Source organism: Impatiens glandulifera, unplaced genomic scaffold (genome assembly GCF_907164915.1).
Source record: "Impatiens glandulifera unplaced genomic scaffold, dImpGla2.1, whole genome shotgun sequence".
Taxonomy (NCBI): Eukaryota; Viridiplantae; Streptophyta; class Magnoliopsida; order Ericales; family Balsaminaceae; genus Impatiens; species Impatiens glandulifera.
In genome coordinates, this window is record NW_025919080.1 from 24,267 (window position 1) to 35,750 (window position 11,484).

The 11,484-nt window shown below is 37.8% G+C and overlaps 1 protein-coding gene across 1 annotated transcript; it reads left to right on the top strand.

The window, feature by feature from the left end:
• Positions 1 to 7,846: 7,846 nt before the first annotated feature.
• Positions 7,847 to 8,902, top strand: LOC124917407. The gene has a single exon (XM_047457856.1). It carries the CDS (start codon positions 7,847 to 7,849, stop codon positions 8,900 to 8,902), a length of 1,056 nt encoding a protein of 351 aa, XP_047313812.1.
• Positions 8,903 to 11,484: the final 2,582 nt, after the last annotated feature.

Sequence of the window (11,484 nt, forward strand, 5' to 3'; positions counted from 1 at the left end):
CTATCCTCTGAGAATGAAAAACTCAAGGAGTCAGTTCAAGAGTTGACCGAAGAAGAAGATGAACGAACTAAGTACTTAATGGCAGCATGGAAAAGATCCGGTGAAGCAGTTAGTAAAATGGCAAGCTATAGAAGACCATGTAAGTGTAAATTTGGTCTCGGTTATAATATTAACAAACCCACCCAACACAAAACTTCCAAATGATTGAATCTCACTAAAGACAAGCTTCCATTCATAAGCTTTGTCAAGAGTTCTTCAACCTATGCCGAGTCATCTCATGATTCAAAACTAGCTAAAGAGCTAACCTATGTAGGTCCAACCGATACAACCAGATGGTTTCTTTCTAAAACAAAAACTACTCAACTACATGATAGGAACCCACACTACACCGATCAAATCTCACCTCAACACCATAGTGTAACAATAAGTAGACAGAAACACACCAAACCAAGTGCGTATAAAACCATCAAAACCATATCCGGGAAAATTATGCGAATAATCAAAGTATCGATACCCAAGAGACTAATCAACCACGGACCCAAGTAAATGTGGGTACCAAATAGTTGTAAATATATATATATATTTTACAGGTTATGGAGAAGCGGCTAGGAAACTCTGAGTGGTATCTGGACAGCGGTTGCTACAGACATATGACTGGAAATATCAACCTTCTGACCGATATTAAAATAGAAGTCGGTTCAATGATAGTTTTCGGTGACAACTGTGGGCAAGGGTAAGATTGTCCATGGTAATTTAACAATTAACAATGTACTTCTTGTTGAAAACCTACACTTTAATATGTTAAGTATCAATCAAATGTGTGACGTCGGATATACTGTAGAATTTCATAAACATGCATGCTTAGTTAAAGATTCTCAAGGTAATACTCTACTAACCGGAAATAGGCTAGGAAATATCTACAAGGTAGACTGGAAAAATGAAATTGAATATCTTGTGTGTATGGTAGATAGAAATGATCAAAACTGGCTATGGCATAAAGATTAAACCATCTAAATTTCAAAACTATAAATTACATTTGCACTAAAAAGTTATTTGAAGGAATTCCTGACATAAGATTCAATAAAGAGAAAGTATGTTCAGCCTGTCAAATGGGTAAACAGACTAAGTCATCCTTTAAGAGCAAGGCAAATATTCAATCTAACCGATGTCTAGAACTTCTTCACATGGACTTATTTGGACCGATTAGGGTCACTAGCCTAGGCGGTATGCATCACACCTTAGTTGTTATTGATGACTACTCTAGATATACATGGATTATATTTTTGGCATCCAAAAGTGGCACTGTATCTAATTTAATTACACTGCTTAAACGTTTACAAAATGAGAAATCAACACGTATAAATACCATTAGAAGTGATAGAGGAACCGAATTTACAAATAGTCATTTGAATGCATTTCTTAAGGAATCCGGCATTAGACACGTGTTGTCTAGTGCTAGAACTCCTCAACAGAATGGCCTGGCTGAGAGAAGAAACCGAACTCTCAAGGAAGTCGCGAGGTCTATGATATCCGATTCAGGTATTGCTCAAAAATTCTGGGCCGAAGCTATCAGCACTGCATGTTATACACAAAACCGATCTATGATTAACAAGCACCGCAATAAAACACCATACGAAGTATATTTTGATAGAGTTCCTAATATTCGGTATATTAGGATTTTCGGTTGTAAATGCTATAGTCATATGAATGGGAAAACCTACTTAAATGCTTTTGATGTAAAAGTTGATGTTGGGATAATGCTAGGATATTCTGCAGTTAGTAAGGCATATAGAGTTTATAATACCAGAACTTTAACTGTAGAAGAATCTCTTCATATTGTATTTGATGAATCGGTAGAAAGTAACACCGCATCATCCTTTGATCTACACAATAGATTGGAAAACCAAAATATCCATTCTGACAGTGAAAAGTAACAAAAATCATCCTCTTGAGCTTGTTATAGGTAGCCCTTCACTACCCATCCGAACTAGGCAACAAATACTGGAACAATATGAAAACTCCGCTTTTATATCCCAAATTGAGCCGAAAAAGGTGGATGAAGCATTGGTGGATCCGGATTGGATTTTAGCAATGCAAGAAGAGTTAAACCAGTTTGAGAGTAATAATAGCTAGTATCTAGTTCCTAGACCGAAAGATCAACCGGTTATTAGAACAAGATGGGTATTCAGAAATAAACTCAATGAAGACGGTTTGGTTACGAGGAACAAAGCTAGACTAGTGGCACAAGGATACAAACAGGAAGAAGGCATTGATTTTGAAGAATCATTTTCTCTTGTAGTTAGAATTGAAGCCATTAGAATTTTTTTAGCGTTTGCTGCTTTAAAAATTTTAAAGTATTTCAAATGGATGTTAAAAGTGCATTCTTAAGTGGTGAATTACGAGAAGAAGTATATGTTGAACAACCACCCGGTTTTAAAAATGTTGACATGATCAATCATGTGTATAGACTAAACAATGCTCTTTACGGTTTAAAACAAGCTCCTAGAACCTGGTATGACACTTTAATAAACTTCCTGATCGGGCATAACTTCACTATAGATTAAGTAGATAAAACTCTATTCAAATTCGAGAAAAAGGAACATATTTTACTTGTTCAAATATATGTGGATGACATAATTTTCGGTTCGACTGACTATAAGTTATGTGAAAAATTCTCAACACTAATGACTAATAAGTTTGAAATAAGTATGATGGGAGAATTGAGCTTCTTCCTAGGTCTTCAGGTTCAACAACTCGAAGGAGGAACATTCATTAATCAATCTAAATACACAAAGGAGCTACTTAAGAAATTTGGGATGGAAACATGTTCTCCTGCCTCCACTCTAATGAGTTCATCAATCAAGCTGGATAAAGATGATGACGGTCAGGGAGTAGACCTGACAACCTATCGTGGAATAATCGGTTCACTTCTCTACCTGACAGCACGTCGACCGGATATATTATTTGCGGTCAGAGTGTGTGGAAGATTCCAGGCCAATCCAAAACAATCTCACTACACAGCCGCCAAACGAATCCTAAAATACCTAAAGGGAACATCTGAAGTCGGATTGTGGTATCCAAAGGACTCAAGTTTTAACCTAACCAGTTACTCTGATGCAGACTATGCAGGATGTAAAGTTAATAGAAAAGTACTAGTGGAACATGTTAATTCTTAGGAGATCGGCCGCTACGTCAACCGTAGAAGCTGAATACCTAGCAGCCGGAAGTTGTTGTGCTCAACTTTTATGGATTCAACAGCAGCTAAGAGATTTTGGTGTCACCACCGAAGAATCTCCAATATTCTGTGACAACACAAGTACCATAGCAATCACATACAATTCGGTTCTACACTCAAAAACTAAGCATATCGATATAAGACACCATTTCATCCGAGAACATGTACAGCAGAAGCACATTCGGTTGGAATATGTATCAACCGATCAACAAGTAGCCGACATATTCACAAAGCCTCTACAGGAAGCTAAGTTTTCCTTCTTCAGAAATATTCTTGGTCTTGCCGATATAAATCAACTTATTTCTTAAACCAAAATTTTACGTCTTTAAAAAGAAATATCGGCTCGGACACACAAAACCATCAGTTCTTTTTAATGTCGGATAATTAAATTACCACTATACTTATTGAAAAACCGCATTGCTTATCTGTTGCAGTAAACCGACCAGTTATTTAGTACCTTACCAAATAACTGCATCGGAACTAATAACTGAAAACCAACCGGTTTAGATATACTCTACTTTGGAATATTTGGTTTTCTAACAAAATTTTGAATAAATGATTGTGTTTGGACATATCTGTTCTGAAAAGATTAATTTTCAAAACAAAGCAGTCATACCTCAAAAGACGTGAAGATATGATATCTCTCACCGTCTAGGCTATGACTTACATTCATAGGGTAGCAACCACCCCATATCTTGGAAAGATATTTTATCCAACGGTTAATAGGATACAACGTGCATTATCCACTAGTTAACACCATCAACTGCCTAATATATAAGTTAGATGCACATCAACACATAATCACACATCTAACACACTCAACTCCTCTCTAAAATCTTTCATCCTACTTGAGAAAAATGTCTCACATCTTCTTCTAAAACGTCCTTCAGATTGAGTTTGATTCCTCCCTGGGAACAAACCATTTTGAGATCTACAAAATGATCAAATCAATTGAGAACTTCGGTCTAAGAAATTTTATGGATGACCGACATATCATATTTCCCGATACCGTTATGGAATTCTTCCGTAACGCAAGAGTTTTCCGTGGTACTCCCTTTTTCGACACTCTTATCCAGTCCAAGGTAAGAGATACCGTCTTCGAGTTCACCGAGAAAGATTTCGCTCGGTGTTATGACCTTCCAAGAGAAGGCCTCACCAATCTAACTCCATCGGCTGAACAGAAAACTGAAATGTTTCAGCATTTTTCTCGCTCTCCTCTTCCTATTGATGATCACGGGGCAAGATCCTCGTTGAGGGCTGAATATCAGTTGCTCAACAATATCGTTGGTAAATCCATCCTTGGGAAGGATGTTACAAATGTTTTTTGTACCAAGTCCTTTAACATCATGACCGCCATCACCAATGAAGTTCCGGTCAACTGGTCAAGGTTTCTTTTTGACAACCTAATCTGGATGATTTCCACTCGTCACACCGGCTTTATTCCCCAAATCAACACTCTCCTTTTTGATCTCGGTGTTCCTCTCTGTCTGGGCGTATGATTAAGCCCACTTCAAATCATGAGTGGAGATTCGGCCGACTCATTCTTCGACCGCTTTGAGAAAACTTGGAAGAAGAAGTAGAGAGGCGGCTCTTCCTCTAGCCCATAAGGAACCATCTTTTCGGACAACCGGTCGTTTTGTTGCATGCACCGGTTGTATATTTTAATTATGTTTATCTTTTGTGTGTCTCTCTTGACCTCTTGTGGTACCTCACATCGGTTTAATATATTTCCTACTTTCATTCTATCCATTTTTGGCATATTAAAATCTGATCGTATGGAAACCACAAAACATTAAATTTAGTTTTTTTCTAACTAGATTCTCTACCTCGGACAAATCAAAATCACCACTTTCCAAGAAAAACTGCTTTGAAAACATAAATATTCCTCATACCTTAAAAGCATCAAAAAGACATCTCATAAATGACAATATCCTACAATAAATGCTCTTATGTTATCCTTCCCTCTTCTACATCCTATTTAAGGAGCTTCACACCATCCTTCAAACATCACAATACATCTTGCAAGATCTCAAAGAACTCAACCTTCTTCTCTCTAAGCACGTCCTGAAAATGTCTCACCCAACACTCCAAAACTTTCTCTGTGTTAACTTTGAATCAATGCTTTCTTCCGATGACATTGAAACAAAAAAGATCGTGTTCGATTCACTCGTTGACACCGGTCTCCGAGGATTCCTAGAAGAATCCGAACCCATTCTACTTCCTGAAGTATTGGAGTTTTTCGCCAATGCTTCCATGCTCGAAGATCTCATCGTTTCCATCATAAACGATAACATTATCATTCAGATCTCAGAAGAGACAATTGCTGAAATGTTCAACCTGCCAACTGAAGGATTTTCGGATTTCCCACCTCGGGTAAATGGGACCCTTGATGAATATGCTGAACTGTTCTCCATGTCTGCCACCCCGGTTCAAAACAACGGCATCAAAGCCTATCTTGCCCCCCACATCCAAATACTCCATGACATTGTCACCAGATCCATTCCGTGTCAAGTTCCGAATCAAAACTACTCCAAAAAGACTTTTGATATAATGACTTACATCGTAAGCAACACTCCTATTAATTGGGCCTCGGTCATCTTTGAAAACCTAAAAACAATGGTTGAAACTAAGAAGAAGCTCGGCTACGCTCCCCAGCTGAGCCGAATCATTCGATCAACCGCCCCTGAACTTGGACCGGAATCACCGGTGAACCTGACCAATGTTCTCACCACGGAGTCGGTGGAAGACAAAATGGCTAGGATGGTTCTTAGGTTCTTTGACTAGGTTCTTTCCTAAAAGGTTTATTTATAAAATCGCTCATGTTGTTCCAACCGATCTTTCATCAGTTTTAATAATATTATGTTAATGTACTTCTTCTTTTATAAATCTTTGTCGGTCAAATTTTAAACCTATCCTCAAAATCTTACCGCTCAAAGTTACCGCCAATAATTTTGGAGGGAAACTTTGGCGCCTTTTCATTGATGTGACAGCTCACATCTTTCAATGCGTCGGTTCGCATTCTAAGACGCGCCCCCAAGCGGCCTATAAATACATAATCACACATCAAATTTTCTTTTCACGCTTGTTGCTTTCTCTCTCTTGCAAACACTCTAAAAAACATCTAAGTTTTCGATCAAATTTCTAAGTTATAAAATTGGTCGCGACTCTGCTCTCTTCGTCCACATTATCCAAGTTGATTTCGAAGAAATTCGAAACAACGGTTCGGAGGAAGCTCGATACGTCTTAGGGCTAATCACTACTTCGGGTCTGGAACACTTCCTGAACGGACCGTTCGTTATCTACCAAAATGCGGTGACGGAGTTCTTCACAAAATCCACTTTCAATGATGAAACTATCTCTACAACGGTCGGGGGACAAACCTTTGAGATTACAAATGACTTACTTGCTGAAGTTTTCCAGTTACCGACAGAGGGCTGTGATTTCACCGAAGGTGGAGATGCAGATGAAATCCTAGCGGTTTGTCATGACATATCATGCATCGATGAACCGATAGTAGTTTCCGGCAGGAAAGGAGACCTAAAACCAGAGTACAGGCCGCTATGCGACATCATTTCAAAGTCAATTCAAGCAAGGGGAGGAAACTTTGATAGCCTCACCAACCTCAAGATTGAAATATTAACCGCAATCATCAAAGGAGAAAAGATCAACTGGGCCGAGGTGATCTTTTCCAACCTATGCGAGATGGTGGAGCCGAATTCTAACCGGTCTCAGGGATATGCCATCCCCCTAGGAAAACTACTCATTCATCTCAATGTTCAGACCGGTCCAGGGATCTTCCTCCCAGGCAGCAAGATAATCAAATTCATCCACTTCACGAAACCCAGCAAAACAAAAGTCTCGGTAGTTAGGCAGCCGAAGGCTCCGGCAAAGAAGACTCAACCCAAGAAGAAGAAAGCTCCGGTAGTAGAAGAAACCGGAAGAGAAAGAACAAGATCGGTTCCTCGGGCATCTGGCTCGATGAATGTTCAAGCCAATGTCTCAAACCCGACTGTCTCCACGGCTAGCATCTCTAGCCGTTCCAAGAATAACTTCGACCATCCGGTCAATACCTTTACATCCCCCGATCATGAAACCAAGGAAGATCGGTCAAACAATGCTGACATGGAAAGCAGCAAAGGGAAGGAGAAACTAGTTGATTATGCGGATGATGATGAAGACCATCCAGAGGTGAATGCTGAAAACGAAACCGGTCCGGCCGAACAATCGGAAACAGCAGAGGACGTACTAAAGGATTTGGGGGATACTTTTTTTCCCAAAGTCATAAGACAACTCACTATGAAGGTGCTTGAACGAAGCAACATCTTTTATGAATGGGCATCTATGAGAGCGGAAATCAAATTTGCCGATATGATCCCAAATTGCCCTGCCCATCTGAAGTGGGAAACACTAATGAAACTTGAGAATTCGGTATTTGAGTTGGCGAAGACAAGTCAAGTTGCGGTTTCTCTTAAGAGAGGACCGCTTGTGGAGTCTCACGCCAGGTTAATAGAGTTCACCAAGTCCATTCTTCGCATACAACAACAACCACAAGATGACATGACTATCATTGATCAGATGATTCTAAAGGCACTATAGAAATCAGCTCGGGAAATGGAAGAAACAATGACCCGGCTGGAATCAGAGACTGATCAGGAAAATGAAACTCCCCACCCCTCTCGGTCAAATCTTCGTGATGAAGAAAGATCGGAGCCTGACGCCGGCCAATCTTCAAGAAAGGAAGTCAGCGCCACCTCTCCACCAAAGTCCCCGGCTAGGACTTCTTCAAGTAAGTCCCCTGACCGACAACACAATGATATTGAGACGGATAATTTGGTGTCTAGTCAAAATGATCCTCCCCGCAACGATCCTCCCCGCAATGATCCTCCGGCAGAGTCTGCCATATCTAAAGAAATGATCAAGGCATGCTTCGAGGAATTCTTCCGAGACACCATTGCACCATGGAAGGCTAAGATGGAAGAATACACAGAATCATCGCACCGGATGATTGACTCTGTGAATCAACGGATTGAAACCATTGAAGAAGGAAATGCTCAAACCGACTCCTCTTTAAAAGCAGTTTCGGCACAGCTTGAAGAACTCATCGCGGCTAAGATGGCCGCCGACGAAGTAAGAATCAAGGAAAATGAAATAGCAGCCCTGAAGATTCAGGAAGAAGAGAATGAAAGACTAAGAATTTTGAAGGAAAGGGAACAATCGGATGCGGCAATGGCCCGACAGGTTCCTGAAGAAGAAAATGACGAGCCGACACAGAATGCAGTTCCATCCTCTACTTCGGCTATCCACACAACCCGAGCCAAGACAAAGAAGAGAAAACAAGCCGAAAGGGAAGCGGCCAAAAGAGCTCAATCGGTGATGGACGACTTTGCTGAACTGACGGGTGTATCACATGTTAACTTAGAACAATCGGACTCCGATGAAGATGAGGAAAATGTTCCTCCGCTGCAGAAACGAACGCGGGTTATTCTGATCAATGTAAAGCCTCTTCGCGCAGTTTCTCCAAGTTCCCTGCCTCAAAGATCTCCGGCCCATCAAGCACTTCTTTCAACACGGCGTGCACCGGCAACCGGTCGGTCAGGCAATCGAGCATCCTCTTCCAGGCCAGGCTACGATCCGTGCACTCCAGGGAGAGGGCTGATGTCTAACTAAATCCGGGAGATCATATACAGGGACGACAACGAGAATGATGAGAAGAGGGAATAAAATTCCACCTATCTTACTTATGTCTACTTTAATTTATTCTATGACTACTCTACTTTATAATTATCTATATATAAGTATTTTTGGAAAACCGGTCTACTTCTCACTTCTTGCATGATTTTGAATATTTTAAATAAAATAATCAAAAGGGAGAAATTGGTAGATAAAATTTTTCACAAAATTTTTCAAAGATAAAACTTGTTTTCAAAAATTTTTCACAAAATTTTTCAAAGTCTTTTCTAAAAACATTTATCAAAACAACAAACTCCTTAAACATTCACCGGACGCATGGTTTAGAATATTTTAAATAAAATAATCAAAAAGGGAGAAATTGTTAGATAAAAATGACCGGTTAAATAAAAACTTAAAAAAATAAACTTATTGTGCAGAAACGGTCAATCGGTCAAGAATTACAACCGGTCAAGTAATCAAACCGACTAGAAGAAGCAAGTGACAAATCCAAAACCGGAAGTTGTCCAGTTGAACTGAACAACCGGTCAACATGATAAGTAGGAATGAAGTACTCAATTCAAATCCAAAGAACAAATCCAACGAGAAGACTACTTAGAGAAAGAAGTCAAGAATATTAAATAAAGAACAATCAACAAATTGGTGCAAGTAAACATTTTGGGCATATGCAGAAGATGACATCAAAGGATCAGACTGTGACATTGCCATATTGGTACAAGTCTGATGATATAGTGCAGGCTGCAGAAAATCGCTTGAAGAAATAGTTACCATTCTGGTATAAGTCAAAGGATCAATATCCCAGGTGCAGGTAACTGTCAAACTGACAGTTTCCATAATCAAGCAAAGACAAACCGAGTCGGTCTGCTCCATGCCTTGGAAACCTAAAACGCATTTAATGCTATGTTGAACCTCTGAAGTTATCCGTTGAAGAAATGTGACCGTTGACATATTTCACCTATAAAAGGAGAAGGTGAGGAAGCTAAAAAACAAGGAATTACAAGTGCAAACAAGTCTTTGAAAAACAAGTGAACAAGCGCTAAAGAGCAAGAAAAAGTTACAAAGTGTTTATCTCTCTAAGATTCAAAGCTTGAGTGTGTTTGTGAAGTGTATTACAATTTCTGTGAGAATAGTAAGAGTGATTATCGAGCAGTCAATAAGACTCGATCGTGTATTGTGTTTGTGTATTCCTTAGTGAATATCCTTCTCGTGATTTGAGAAGAAGGGGTGACGTAGGAGTTTTTTTTTGGGGGGGGGGAAACGACTTAGCGTCATTTCATTAAAAATTCCCAAAAACGGGAAAAAAACCACGAGTTTAAGAGATCATTCTAGACAGGCCTAGAATGATTTTGAAGTCGTAACATTCTGAATAAAAGCTAAAAACGTAAATGAATTATCTGAACATCCATAAAAACCCGTCTCGTGCTTTACTTTCTTCCGGTTCCATATTCTAACCGACTCTCCATATTCTAACCGACTCACACTATTTCAACTGCCTCACTAATCCTCAACCGACATTCTCCAAATTGCACCTCTATTCATCATGTGTGTGTGTTGTTTCAACCTGAAATAAACCACTTCCGCATTTGAACTCGGTTCAAGGGTTTGTGACAGTTTGTGTTGTATTGAAATCGGTGTTAATTCCTAACCGAATTGGCGCCAACCATTGAGTGTTGTCAAAGAATCTCCTTTAGCCGGAACCCCGGTCCGCCATCGGCGATCTAGATCCTAACATATATATATATATTTATATATATATATATATATATTATTTTAACGAAAACTCTTAAAATTTTAAATAATTTTTGCATTAAATTAAATGTGTAAATTTTTATATAACAAATATTAGTTAAGGTGAAAATCTATTTGATATATTATATATTGTGATTTAATTCTTTTTTAGAAATTTCGTTTTTTTTAATGTTATGTCTTAATTATTTCACTTATACATTTGTCTGTTTGTGTTGTATCGCACAAAATTATCCTAGTTACTTATAAGATAAAGATTAAAGTAACAATTTATATAAATATAATGGTGAAATAGTCTTTTATATTTCTTAATTTTAAATTAATTTTAAATTATTTCAAAAATATATAAAAAATATAAATTAATATTCAAAAAAGTTAAAATATTCATATTAATTTGGTTCGGTTATTTATATAAATAAATTGATATATTATGTATTTTTCTAAAACGGTTTATATGCATTAATATTATATAATAGTTTAAAAAAAAAATTATATGTAGAGGAAGTATTAAATTAATATTTTTTTTATAATTTTTTTAAAAAAAACTAAAATTAATGTGTTTTTACGGAGAGTTAAAAATAATAATTCTAAATTATAATTTAGATTTTCACCTCAATAAAAAAAAAATTATCGCGAACGGGTTCGTTCCACTTTCTTAATAAATAAATAAATAAAATCTTTGAAAAAATTCTTTTACGTTAAATCTTAATAATTTTATTATAATATTGTATTATTCTAAATTCTACATATAAGAAATTTATAATTTAGTATGATTTAAATTTTCAAATCATAAACAAATTAATAAAATATATTAT